This window comes from Anomaloglossus baeobatrachus, chromosome 10, assembly GCF_048569485.1.
Source record: "Anomaloglossus baeobatrachus isolate aAnoBae1 chromosome 10, aAnoBae1.hap1, whole genome shotgun sequence".
Lineage (NCBI taxonomy): Eukaryota > Metazoa > Chordata > Amphibia > Anura > Aromobatidae > Anomaloglossus > Anomaloglossus baeobatrachus.
The window spans coordinates 25,348,345-25,363,066 of NC_134362.1; the positions used below are offsets into that span (position 1 = coordinate 25,348,345).

A 14,722-nucleotide genomic window follows, 5' to 3' on the forward strand; every position below is an offset into this window, starting at 1 on the left:
CTTGAGAGAGGTAGACGTTCCTGTCTATGGACGTCGGCATCCTGTCCCACTTGCGTAGGATGTCCCATTGAAGAGGACGCAGGTGAAACTGCGCGAAAGGGACTGCTTCTATTGCTGCCACCATCTTCCCCAGGAAGTGCATGAGGCGCCTCAAGGGGTGTGACCGACCTTGAAGGAGTGATTGTACCCCTGTCTGTAGTGACCGCTGTTTGTCCAGCGGAAGCTTCACTATCGCTGGAAGAGTAAGAAACTCCATGCCAAGATATGTCAGCGATTGGACCGGTGTCAGATTTGACTTTGGAAAATTGATGATCCACCCGAAACTGGAGAATCTCCAGAGTAACGTTGAGGCTGTGTTGGCATGCCTCTTGAGAGGGTGCCTTGACCAGCAGATCGTCTAAGTAGGGTATCACTGAGTGACCCTGAGAGTGGAGGACCGCAACTACTGTAGCCATGACCTTGGTGAAAACCCTTGGGTCTGTCGCCAGGCCGAACGGCAGTGCCGCGAACTGAAGGTGTTCGTCTCCTATGGCGAAGCGCAGGAAGCGCTGATGCTCTGGAGCAATTGGTACGTGGAGATAAGCATCCTGATATCGATCGATGCTAGGAAATCTCCTTGGGACATTGAGGCGATGACGGAGCGGAGGGATTCCATCCGGAACCGCCTGGTCCTTACGTGTTTGTTGAATAGTTTTAGGTCCAAAACAGGACAGAAGGACCCGTCCTCCTTTGGAACCACAAACAGGTTGGAGTAGAAACCGTGACCCTGTTGCTGAAGAGGAACCGGGACCACCACTCCTTCTGCCTTCAGAATGCCCACCGCCTGCAGCAGAGCCTTGGCTCGCTCGGGAGGCGGAGATGTTCTGAAGAATCGAGTCGGAGGACGAGAGCTGAACTCTATCCTGTAACCGTGAGACAAAATGTCTCTCACCCAACGGTCTTTTACTTGTGGCAGCCAGGTGTCGCAAAAGCGGGAGAGCCTGCCACCGACCGAGGATGCGGTGTGAGGAGGCCGTAAGTCATGAGGAAGCCGCCTTGGTAGCGGCGCCTCCGGCGGTCTTTTTAGGGCGTGATTTAGACCGCCACGCGTCGGAGTTCCTCTGATCCTTCTGAGGCCTTTTGGACGAGGAGAATTGGACCTGCCTGCGCCCCGCAAGGACCGAAACCTCGACTGTCCCCTCCTCAGTTGGGGTATGATCGGTTTAGCCTGAGGAAAGGATGTATCCTTTCCCTTGGATTGTTTGATGATTTCATCCAGTCGCTCACCAAACAAGCGGTCGCCAGAGAATGGCAAACTGGTTAGGCACTTTTTTGGAAGCAGAATCTGCCTTCCATTCCCGCAACCACAAGGCTCTGCGTATTACCACTGAATTGTCGGACGCAACCGCCTTCCGGCTCGCCGAGTCCAGGACAGCATTATGGCGTATGACGCAAACGCTGACGTTTGAGATGTTAAAGACGCAGCCTGCGACGCAGACATACGTGTGACTGCCTCAATTTGCGCTTGAGCCGCTGAGACCGCTTGGAGCGCCCAGACGGCTGCGAAAGCTGGAGCAAAGACACGGCAATAGCTTCATAGATGGATTTCACCTAGAGCTCCATCTGTCTGTCAGTGGCATCTTTGAGTGAAGCCATATCTTCCACTGCAACTAAGGATTTAGCCGCTGGAGATAGGAGGTCCACATTGGAACACTGAACCCAGCCCTTGACAACGTCAAAAGGGAAGAGATAACGTGTATCCTTAAGGCAAAAACGATATCTGGAGAAGCCTGGTGGTTCTGGACTGCCTCCCTGAAGTCAGAGTGATCCAGAAAGCGTACTCAATGTACGCTTGGGGAACCTGAAACGGAACTTCTCCTGCTGAGAAGCTGACTCCTCAGGCGTAGGAGCTGAGGGAGAAATAACCAACATATGATTGATGGACGCCGTAAGATCGTTCACTACGGTGTCACAATCAGGTGTATCCAGGTAGAGAACGTTCTCAGGATCAGAATCCTGATCAGATACCTCCGCCTTATCATAGAGAGAGTCCCCATGCTGAGACCCTGAATGATGCTGTGACGTCGAGGGATGCTCCCAGCGAGGTCGCTTAGGGGGTCTGGGACTGCGGTCCGAGTCAGACCCCTCACCCTGGGATCCCTGAGACACTCCAGGAGCACCTTGTTGTACCAACTGGGGGGGGGGGGCCAGGGGCAATGAATCAACAGAGCCCATGGTCTGAGGGACCGGTCTGGACTGCAAGGCTTCTAGTATCTTAGCCATAGTCTCAGAAAGTCTGAAGTAGATACTGCAAACTCCGTCCCCGCCACCTGGACCATTAGCAGAGACTCCGGCTGAGTAAGTTCCACAAGGGCCGTGCATTGCATACAATTGGGGTCCGTGGAACCTGCCGGCAGCATAGCCGTACATGCTGTACAGGCTGCATAGAAAACCTGTGCTTCTGCACTCTTGTTTTTCACAGACGATATGCTGTTATCTCCCCCGAACAATCAAGGAGGGTATATAGCCAAAATACAAAAGTGCGACCGAACAGTGCAATGTATAGCGTACAAGCATATATCTATATGTGCATTTCGGTACTAGTGGGGTCAGCACCACAGGTGCTGCTTACCGCCCGCTCACAGCGGTTGTGTGACCACCAGAATCCCTGCCAGGGTCTTCCCAAACTTGTCTCTTTTCTCAGTCACAGAAAAAACTGACATGAATGGCTGCCGGCGTCCTGTGTAGAGGAGGAGGCCGTGGGCGTGCCCCAGAAAGTGCGGGAATCCGGTTTCACACTGTGTACAGTGAGAGGGGTGGAGTATGCAAAGCATGCTCCATCTCTCAGCGCTGCCGTGCTGTGCAGCGTCACGCCCTTACCCTGACTGGCAGGCCAGTGGGCGGTAACGAAGTGAGAGAAGGCCGCAAAAGCCGGGGACTAGAGTAATAAGCGCGGCCCGGCATATAAGCCCTGGTCGGCGCGGAAGTCCCCGGCGCACCACAAGTCCCAGCCGCGCCTGAGATAAAAATGGCAGCGGCGGTTAGCGCGGCAGTCCCCCAATACTCTAACACACCCAGCACGCTGTAGTGTGCGATGGCACCAGTGCGGGCAGCGCCGCCATCCCTGGCGCACTAACACACCCAGCAGTGCTGCCGTGTGTTTGTGCGCGGTCCCCACGGGGACACAGAGTACCTCAACGTAGCAGGGCCATGTCCCTGAGGATACTCCGCTCCATGTCCAGCAGATTCCCAGGGGCTGTGGATGGAGCACGGCCTCAGTGCCTGGAGACCGATAAGATCCCACTTCACCCAGAGCCCTAAGGGGATGGGGAAGGAAAGCAGCATGTGGGCTCCAGCCTCCGTACCCGCAATGGGTACCTCAACCTTAACAAACACCGCCGACAAAAGTGGGGTGAGAAGGGAGCATGCTGGGGGCCCTAGTATGGGCCCTCTTTTCTTCCATCCGACATAGTCAGCAGCTGCTGCTGACTAAACAGTGGAGCTATGCGTGGATGTCTGACCTCCTTCGCACAAAGCATGAAAACTGAGGAGCCCGTGATCCCACAGGGGGTGTATAGGCAGAAGGGGAGGGGCCTTGCACTTTTGGGTGTAGTGCTTTGTGTGGCCTCCGGAGGCAGTGGCTATACACCCAATTGTCTGGGTCTCCCAATAGAGCGACAAAGAAAGGGACATTGCACGCAAATTAGCCTCGTGCTGATTCTGAAGGAAACGTCAGTGGAGCAGAGCATCCCACGACCCAGCGTGCAGCAGCATGATTAGGTTATCACTGTGCAACCTCATCACACTGCTGCATGCAACGCAGAGCCCCGAAGATGGCAAGGACGTGGCAGCCGGTGGGGAAAGGTAAGCGCTCCGTGAGCTGGAGACAGGGGCAGGACGATCGCCGGGGGTGAATGATGTGTCGCTACATGTTGTAATGTGCACCAATAAGGATAATTAAATTGCACGCTGAATGTTAAAGAGCTGGATCCATTTTTTCTTCCAACATTTGTTGGAGTCTCAAGGGTGCCCGAACATTCTGCCAATATGGGGCCCTGATATTCCTAGTGGCGGCCCTGCTTGTCCAGGCCTTCTATAATTTTACCAGCAGGACCTTTATTCTGGCCCTCATATTTGGAATTCCCTGCTATAAATCAGAGTGGAGGACGGCTGCAACAGTGGTCTCTTGCCCTGGAGACCCCAGAGCGTCCACAGAAATATATTATGGTTTATGAGGCGCGGTGTAGTGTTGCAGATCTGATCAGGGGGTGTATACTGACAACAGTAAAGGCGCCCACACAAAAAGGAAAGTCACCCAAACCTGCCTCCAGTAGTAGTGTCCAACCACCTGACGTGTATGGGGTCTCTCGACTCCCCAAACCGAAGATGTTGGGGAGAAAAGGGTAAAGGGGTGGGAATGTCAATGCCCGAACCTCTTGTTTTCATGAAAGGTAAGTCACTGGCAGAGATGTTCTCCACATTGGGCATTGAAAACCCAAACACTAAGCCGAGAGCTCAGATGTATGGGGTGGAAGGGAAAGATGGCCGTCCGCTGTCTCACGTGTACGGTCAGCTGTCCATACCTCAGGCCAGGCTGCGCAGGAGGTAGGTAATATTTTGGAAGCTCTTCAGGAGGTGGCACCGTTGGATACTTTTTAGCACAATCCACTTTCTTGGGCCAAAGATCATCGGTTTCTTCCTAAAAAAAAAAAATAAACAACAATATTATTGACTTATTATTTTTTTTTTTTATATTTTAATAAGTTAGCGGCAATCTTTAACCCCTTCTAGCCATGGGGAACGTTGAACTTGTGGACAGTGCACCTTTATGGAAATTCAATCAGATTCTTTATTATATTTATATTATACATTGTGTCCACCCATATCCTGTCCTCCGCCATTAACTTGAGAACGGCGGCAGCTATAGGCATAGAAGTGGTGTCTAGGTATAGTAAAGTAGCCATGCGCTACGCAATGAAACCACCTATAGCGCCACCTGGTGGAAAACAACAAAGTTAGCATTTTTATCTCGAAAATGGAACGAGATAGAGAAAAAAAATGAATTACAAAGTTGTAGGGCATCATCAATTCAATACGAATCGACACCTTGCATACAGAAATGCTATGATTAGAACGTATAAAACTCACAAGGCTGCGGACGTGAAGAGATACCTCATGGAGACCTTCCTACAAGTCATTGGGTATGGAGGCTGCATGGAGTGGCCTCCACACTCACCTGACCTGACCTGACCCCATTGGACTTCTTTCTGTGAGGTCACATCAAACAGCAGGTGTATGCGACCCCTCCACCAACATTGCAGGACCTACGACGATGTATCACAGATGCTTGTGCAAACGTGTCACCTGCCATATTGCACAACGTGCAGCAGGATACAGTATGCTGTGCAGAGCCCAGATGTGCATTGCAGCTGACGGCGGCCACTTTGAGCGTCAAAGTTAAATGAGCGCCATATGCGTGACCAGCATTCAATGTTTTGGGGGGGGCATGGGTTTCATATCATAGCATTTCTGTATGCAAGGTGTCGATTCGTATTGAATTGATGATGCCCTACAACTTTGTAATTCACTTTTTCTCTATCTCGTTCCGTTTTCGAGATAAAAATGGTAACTCTGTTGTTTTCCACCAGGTGGCGCTATAGGTGGTTTCATTGCGTAGCGCATGGATACTTTACTATACCTAGACACCACTTCTATGCCTATAGCTGCCGCCGTTCTCAATTTAATGGTGGTGGGCAGGATATGGGTGGACACACTATACATACATACATATATACACACACACACTGTATTTTTTGCTTTAGAAGACCCACCCCAAATTTAGAAAAAAAAAAAAAAAGGTAAAAAAGGGGGTCTGTCTTATAATCCGGTGGTGTCTTACTGGGAGGGGGTGGAAGCGGTGGTGGACCAGGGTCACAGGAGGCAGGAGCGATGCGGCCGGTGTTCAAGATGCTTGCTGCGGGTACGGTGAGGCAGATGTAGGCAACATCCACAAATTGTAGGTGGTGCAGGCTTCAAAGAAATGGCGACCGGAGTCTGCGCGTGCACAAATGAGATATTGAGCAGAGAGCTCCATCTGCGCACATGACGACTCCGGGCACCATTTTTTGAAGACGCACCGCTGACATTTTCAGGAGGGCCCCTGCTGCAGCACAGGCGCCTGCAGCATCGCCTCTGCCTCCTGTGACCCCTCTCCATCTCCTCCCGGTAAGCTACCTTCGAATAAGATGCACCCCTCATTTTTCTTCCAAATTTTTGGAAAAATTGCGCTTGTAAATCAGAAAAATTCGGTATAAAACAAACACACACACATTGACATACGGTAGTTAATGTACGGGTGCACGCAATCTGTTTATGGTACTGTGATGTCACTTACATGAAATGATGCGGCATCTAGGCCCCACACCTTCACTGCAGAGCGGGACACTAGGGGGCGCTGCAGCAGAACACTCTGATTTGCCTGGAGATCTACATTGTCAGATGTCATCTGTGCGGAGGAGGTGTCATCACCAAACTGGAAAAGAAGGGAATTTTGTTTACTTACCGTAAATTCCTTTTCTTCTAGCTCCAATTGGGAGACCCAGACAATTGGGTGTATAGCTCATGCCTCCGGAGGCCACACAAAGTATTACACTAAAAGTGTAAAGCCCCTCCCCTTCTGCCTATACACCCCCCGTGCATCACGGGTTCCTCAGTTTTAGTGCAAAAGCAAGAAGGAGGAAAGCAAATAAATTGGTTTAAAGTAACTTCAATCCGAAGAATCTCGGAGAACTGAAACCATTCAACATGAACAACATGTGTACACGAAAAAACAACAGGGCGGGTGCTGGGTCTCCCAATTGGAGCTAGAAGAAAAGGAATTTACGGTAAGTAACAAAATTCCCTTCTTCTTTGTCGCTCCATTGGGAGACCCAGACAATTGGGACGTCCAAAAGCAGTCCCTGGGTGGGTAAAATAATACCTCATAATAGAGCCGTAAAACGGCCCGTTCCTACAGGTGGGCAACCGCCGCCTGAAGGACTCGTCTACCTAGGCTGGCATCCGCCGAAGCATAGGCATGCACCTGATAGTGTTTGGTGAAAGTGTGCAGGCTCGACCAGGTAGCTGCCTGACACACCTGCTGAGCCGTCGCCTGGTGCCGTAAAGCCCAGGACGCACCCACGGCTCTGGTAGAATGGGCCTTTAGCCCTGAGGGAACCGGAAGCCCAGAAGAACGGTAGGCGTTAAGAATTGGTTCCTTGATCCACCGAGCCAGGGTGGATTTGGAAGCCTGTAACCCCTTACGCTGACCAGCGACAAGGACAAAGAGTGCATCCGAGCGGCGCAGAGGCGCCGTACGGGAAATGTAGATTCTGAGTGCTCTCACCAGATCCAACAAATGCAAATCCCTTTCACATTGATGAACTGGATGAGGACAAAAAGAAGGCAAGGAGATATCCTGATTGAGATGAAAAGTGGATACCACCTTAGGAAGGAATTCCGGAACCGGGCGCAGCACCACCTTGTCCTGGTGAAACACCAGGAAAGGGGCTTTGCATGACAGCGCTGCTAGCTCAGACACTCTCCGAAGTGAGGTGACTGCTACTAGGAAGACCACTTTCTGCGAAAGGCGAGAAAGAGAAATATCTTTCAAAGGTTCAAAGGGTGCCTTCTGAAGGGCCAGCAGAACCCTGTTCAGATCCCAGGGTTCTAACGGCCGCCTGTAAGGAGGAACAATGTGACAAACCCCTTGCAGGAACGTGCGTACCTGAGAAAGCCTGGCAAGACGCTTCTGAAAGAACACAGAGAGCGCTGAGACTTGTCCCTTAAGGGAGCCGAGCGACAAACCTTTTTCCAATCCTGATTGAAGAAAGGAAAGAAACGTGTGCAATGCAAATGGCCAGGGAGAAAATCCCTGATCAGAGCACCAAGAAAGGAATATCTTCCACGTCCTGTGGTAGATCTTGGCGGACGTTGGTTTCCTGGCCTGTCTCATAGTGGCAATGACCTCTTGAGACAACCCTGAAGACGCTAGGATCCAGGACTCAATGGCCACACAGTCAGGTTGAGGGCCGCAGAATTCAGATGGAAAAACGGCCCTTGAGACAGCAAGTCTGGACGGTCTGGCAGTGCCCACGGTTGGCCCACCGTGAGATGCCACAGATCCGGGTACCACGACCTCCTCGGCCAGTCTGGAGCGACGAGAATGGCGCGGCGGCAGTCGGCCCTGATCTTGCGTATCACTCTGGGCAACAGTGCCAGAGGTGGGAACACATAAGGGAGTTGAAACTGCGACCAATCTTGAACTAAGGCGTCTGCCGCCAGAGCTCTGTGATCGTGAGATCGTGCCATGAATGCCGTGACCTTGTTGTTGTGCCGGGACGCCATTAGGTCGACGTCCGGCATCCCCCAGCGGCAACAGATCTCCTGAAACACGTCCGGGTGAAGGGACCATTCCCCTGCGTCCATGCCCTGGCGACTGAGAAAGTCTGCTTCCCAGTTTTCTACGCCCGGGATGTGAACTGCGGATATGGTGGAGGCCGTGGCTTCCACCCACATCAGAATCCGCTGAACTTCCTGGAAAGCCTGACGACTGCGTGTGCCGCCTTGGTGGTTGATGTAAGCCACCGCTGTGGAGTTGTCCGACTGAATTCGGATCTGCTTGCCTTCCAGCCACTGCTGGAACGCTTTTAGGGCAAGATACACTGCCCTGATCTCCAGAACATTGATCTGAAGGGAGGACTCCTGCTGAGTCCACGTACCCTGAGCCCTGTGGTGGAGAAAGACTGCTCCCCACCCTGACAGACTCGCGTCCGTCGTGACCACCGCCCAGGATGGGGGTAGGAAGGATTTCCCCTTCGACAATGAAGTGGGAAGAAGCCACCACCGAAGGGAAGCTTTGGCTGCTTGGGAGAGGGAGACGTTCCTGTCGAGGGACGTCGACTTCCTGTCCCATTTGCGGAGAATGTCCCATTGAAGTGGGCGCAGATGAAACTGCGCAAAAGGGACTGCCTCCATTGCTGCCACCATCTTCCCTAGGAAGTGCATGAGGCGCCTCAGGGGGTGTGACTGGCCTTGAAGGAGAGATTGCACCCCTGTCTGCAGTGAACGCTGTTTGTCCAGCGGAAGCTTCACTATCGCTGAGAGAGTATGAAACTCCATGCCAAGATATGTCAGTGATTGGGCCGGAGTCAGATTTGACTTTGGAAAATTGATGATCCAACCGAAACTCTGGAGAGTCTCTAGAGTAGCATTGAGGCTGTGTTGGCATGCCTCTTGAGAGGGTGCCTTGACTAGGAGATCGTCTAAGTAAGGAATCACCGAGTGTCCCTGAGAGTGAAGGACCGCCACTACTGTAGCCATGACCTTGGTGAAAACCCGTGGGGCTGTCGCCAGGCCGAACGGCAGAGCCACGAACTGAAGGTGTTCGTCTGCTATGGCGAAACGCAGGAAGCGCTGATGCTCTGGAGCAATCGGTACGTGAAGATACGCATCTTTGATATCGACTGATGCAAGGAAGTCTCCCTGGGACATTGAGGCGATGACGGAGCGAAGGGATTCCATCCGGAACCGCCTGGTCTTTACGTGTTTGTTGAGCAGTTTTAGGTCCAGGACAGGACGGAAGGACCCGTCTTTCTTTGGAACCACAAACAGGTTTGAGTAAAAACCGTGACCCTGTTGCTGAAGAGGAACCGGGATCACCACTCCTTCCGCCTTTAGAGTGTCCACCGCCTGCAGAAGAGCATCGGCTCGCTCGGGAGGCGGAGATGTTCTGAAGAATCGAGTCGGAGGACGAGAGCTGAACTCTATCCTGTAACCGTGAGACAGAATGTCTCTCACCCAACGGTCTTTTACCTGTGGCAGCCAGGTGTCGCAAAAGCGGGAGAGCCTGCCACCGACCGAGGATGCGGTGTGAGGAGGCCGTAAGTCATGAGGAAGCCGCTTTGGTAGCGGCACCTCCAGCGGTCTTTTTAGGACGTGACTTAGACCGCCATGAATCGGAGTTTGTCTGATCCTTCTGAGGCCTTTTGGACGAGGAGAATTGGGACCTGCCCGCGCCCCGAAAGGACCGAAACCTCGACTGTCCCCTCCTCTGTTGGGGTATGTTTGGTTTGGCCTGGGGTAAGGATGTATCCTTTCCCTTGGATTGCTTGATTATTTCATCCAATCGCTCACCAAACAAACGGTCACCAGAAAATGGCAAACTGGTTAAGCACTTTTTTGGAAGCCGAATCTGCCTTCCATTCCCGTAGCCACAATGCCCTGCGTATTGCCACCGAATTGTCGGCTGCAACCGCCGTACGGCTCGCAGAGTCCAGGATGGCATTAATAGCGTAGGACGCAAATGCCGTCGTCTGAGTGGTTATGGACGCCACTTGCGGCGCAGACGTACGTGTGATTGCGTCAATCTGCGCTTGACCCGCTGAGATAGCTTGGAGTGCCCATACGGCTGCGAATGCTGGAGCAAAAGACGCGCCGATAGCTTCATAGATGGATTTCAACCAGAGCTCCATCTGTCTGTCAGTGGCATCCTTGAGTGAAGCTCCATCTTCCACTGCAACTATGGATCTAGCCGCAAGTCTGGAGATTGGGGGATCCACCTTGGGACACTGAGTCCAGCCCTTGACCACGTCAGGGGGAAATGGATAACGTGTATCCTTAAGGCGCTTGGAAAAACGCTTATCAGGACAAGCTCGGTGTTTCTGGACTGCCTCTCTGAAGTCAGAGTGGTCCAGAAACATACTCGTGGTACGCTTGGGAAACCTAAAACGGAATTTCTCCTGCTGAGAAGCTGACTCCTCCACTGGAGGACCTGAGGGAGAAATATCCAACATTTGATTGATGGACGCGATAAGATCATTCACTATGGCGTCCCCATCAGGTGTATCTAGGTTGAGAGCGGCCTCAGGATCAGAATCCTGATCAGCTACCTCCGCCTCATCATACAGAGAGTCCTGCTGAGACCGTGAACAATGTGATGATGTCGAGTGAGTTTCCCAGCGAGCTCGTTAGGTGGTCTGGGACTGCGGTCCGTGTCAGAGACCTCACCCTGGGACCTATGAGACACCCCGGGAGGACATTGTTGCTCCAACTGAGGTGGACCATGGTGCAGTGATTCCACAGTGCCCATGGTCTGAGATACCGGTCTGGACTGCAAGGCTTCTAATATCTTAGCCATAGTCTCAGAAAGTCTATCAGTAAAAACTGCAAACTCTGTCCCCGTCACATGTACAGTGTTAGCTGGTGGTTCCCCCTGGGCCCCCCTTCGCAGAGGCTCCGGCTGAGAAAGTGCCACAGGGGCCGAGCATTGCACACAATGAGGGTCAGTGGAACCTGCCGGTAGTATAGCCGTACATGCAGCGCAGGCAGCATAGCAAGTCTGTGCTTTGGCACCATTGCTTCTTGTGGACGACATGCTGTTGTGTCCTCTGAGCAATCCCGGAGGGTATATAGCCAAAAATCAATCGTGCACCATACAGTGTAAAGTATAGCATATAAGGATATAATCTATATGTACACTACTGCACTAGTGGGGCCAGCACCATAGGTGCTGCTTACCGACCGGTCAAGCGGTTGTGTGGTCACCAGAAACACTGCCTGGGTCTCCCAGAGCTTGTCTCCCCTCTCCAGCGTCGGAAGAGCTGACAGGAATGGCTGCCGGCGTCCTGAGGAGAGGAGGAGGCCGTGGGCGTGCCCGAAAAAGTGCGGGAGTCTGGTGCCCCACTGTGCACAGTGAGGGGGGTGGAGTATGCAAAGCACGCTCCAGCCCTCAGTGCTGACGTTCTGCACAACATCTCTCCCTTCCCCTGACTGACAGGCCTGGGGGCGGGAAAAGACCGAGACTAGGCCTGAAAAGCCGGGGACTCAAGTTATAAGCGCGGCCGGCGTATAAGCTCGGTCTGCGCGGAAGTCCTCGGCGTACAAACAATCCCAGGCGCGCTGCCGTGTTGCAATGGCAGCGCGCGGTCAGGCGGTAGTCTCTAGTAAACCAAGCACACCAGCACGCTGTAGTGTGTGATGACACAAACGCGGTCAGCGCCGCGGTCCCCGGTGCACTAACACACCCAGCAATGCTGGAGTGATTCTGTGCGCGGTCCCCACGGGGACACAGAGTACCTCAAAGCAGCAGTGTCCCTGACGATACTCGGCTCCTATCCAGCAGATATCCCAGGTGCTGTGGATGGAGCACGGTCTCAGTGTCTGGAGACCGAATTAGGATCCCACTTCCCCAGAGCCCATCAAGGGATGGGGAAGGAAAACAGCATGTGGGCTCCAGCCTCCGTACCCGCAATGGGTACCTCAACCTTAACAACACCGCCGACAAGAGTGGGGTGAGAAGGGAGCATGCTGGGGGCCCTGTTATGGGCCCTCTTTTCTTCCATCCGACATAGTCAGCAGCTGCTGCTGACTAAGCTGTGGAGCTATGCGTGCATGTCTGACCTCCTTCGCACAAAGCATGTAAACTGAGGAACCCGTGATGCACGGGGGGTGTATAGGCAGAAGGGGAGGGGCTTTACACTTTTAGTGTAATACTTTGTGTGGCCTCCGGAGGCATGAGCTATACACCCAATTGTCTGGGTCTCCCAATGGAGCGACAAAGAAATAAGGAAACTACTAACAAATGTGACTTGTCTGTGCACCAGGAGAAAAGAACAAACAAGTGAGAACAGATGTGTATTGCTTGGTTCTGTCTTCTAGGTTTGCCGGTACTCACCAGCACATGCTCCACATTTTCAAAGATGTCTCCCCGGTGGTAACGCACTGGTAGGTCCCAGGGGCAGTGCAGACTGTGCTTACCACTGCTCATTTGACAAATCTGATGGTTTCCTAAAACAATTACCAGGTTTACACATCACATAACACGTCCCTGTACACTGTGCAGAAACGTTCTCAACTCAGGTCACTCTTCCTATTTTGGAAGAGGGTCGGCACAACCCCATACAAATAATAAGCATAGCCTCGATTAATAATGCTCTTCCAGGACACCGGGCCCCAACCCGTCCCCCCCGCAATACACCGAGCCCCAACCCTTCCCCCCCGCAATACACCGAGCCCCAACCCTTCCCTCCCGCAATACACCGAGCCCCAACCCTTCCCTTCAACAATACACCAAGTCCCAAACCCTTCCCTCCAGCAATACACCGAGCCCCAACCCTTCCCTCCCGCAGGACACCGAACCCCAACCCTTCCCCCCCGCAATACACCGAGCCCCAACCCTTCCCTCCCGCAGGACACCGAACCTCAACCCTTCCCTCCCGTAGGACACAGAGGCCCAAACCCTTCCCTCCCGCAATACACCGAGCCCCAACCCTTCCCTCCCGCAATACACCGAGCCTCAACCCTTCCCCCCCGCAATACACCGAGCCTCAAAAACGTCCCTCCTGCAGGACACAGAGACCCAACTCTTCCCTCCCGCAATACACCGAGCCCCAACCCTTCCCTCCCGCAGGACACCGAACCCCAACCCTTCCCCCCCGCAATACACCGAGCCCCAACCCTTCCCTCCCGCAGGACACCGAACCTCAACCCTTCCCTCCCGTAGGACACAGAGGCCCAAACCCTTCCCTCCAACAATACACCAAGTTCCAAACACTTCTCTCCCGCAATTCACTGAGCCTCAACCCTTCCCTCCCGCAGGACACCAAACCCCAACCCTTCCCTCCCGCAGGACACCGAGCCTCAAAAACGTCCCTCCTGCAGGACACAGAGACCCAACTCTTCCCTCCCGCAATACACCGAGCCCCAACCCTTCCCTCCCACAATACACCGAGCCCCAACCCTTCCCTCCCACAATACACCGAGCCCCAACCCTTCCCTCCCACAATACACCGAGCCCCAACCCTTCCCTCCTGCACTACACCGAGCCCCAACCCTTCCCTCCTGCACTACACCGAGCCCCAACCCTTCCCTCCTGCACTACACCGAGCCCCAACCCTTCCCTCCTGCACTACACCGAGCCCCAACCCTTCCCTCCTTCACTACACCGAGCCCCAACCCTTCCCTTCTTCACTACACTGAGCCCCAACCCTTCCCTTCTTCACTACACCGAGCCCCAACCCTTCCCTCCTTCACTACACCGAGCCCCAACCCTTCCCTTCTTCACTACACTGAGCCCCAACCCTTCCCTTCTTCACTACACTGAGCCCCAACCCTTCACCCCTGCAACACACCGCGCCCCAACCCTTCCCTCCCGCAATACACCGAGCCCCAACCCTTCCCTCCCGCAATACACCGAGCCCCAACCCTTCCCTCCCGCAGGACACCGAGCCCCAACCCTTCCCTCCCGCAGGACACAGAGGCCCAAACCCTTCCCTCCAACAATACACCAAGTGCCAAACACTTCCCTCCCGCAATTCACTGAGCCTCAACCCTTCCCTCCCGCAGGACACCGAACCCCAACCCTTCCCTCCCGCAGGACACCAAACCCCAACCCTTCCCTCCCGCAAGACACCGAGCCTCAAAAACTTCCCTCCTGCAGGACACAGAGACCCAACTCTTCCCTCCCGCAATACACCGAGCCCCAACCCTTCCCTCCCACAATACACCGAGCCCTAACACTTCCCTCCTGCAATACACCGAGCCCTAACCCTTCCCTCCCGCAATACACCGAGCCCTAACCCTTCCCTCCCGCAATACACCGAGCCCAAACCCTTCCCTCCCGCAATACACCGAGCCCCATGCCTTCCCTACCGCAATACACCGAGCCCCAACCCTTCCCTCCCGCAATACACTGAGCCCCAACCCT

General features: G+C 53.7%; 1 protein-coding gene across 1 annotated transcript in view; it reads right to left on the bottom strand.

The window, feature by feature from the left end:
• TTC17 (tetratricopeptide repeat domain 17) overlaps positions 1-14,722 on the bottom strand; it is a 136,820-nt gene that overhangs the window by 86,250 nt on the left and 35,848 nt on the right. The window contains exons 10-12 of the mRNA XM_075326381.1: positions 12,692-12,804; positions 6,374-6,511; positions 4,563-4,678 (exon numbers count right to left, since the gene is read on the bottom strand). Of these exons, the coding sequence (XP_075182496.1) occupies positions 4,563-4,678; positions 6,374-6,511; positions 12,692-12,804 (367 nt within the window). The remainder of the gene's footprint in view (positions 1-4,562; positions 4,679-6,373; positions 6,512-12,691; positions 12,805-14,722) is intronic.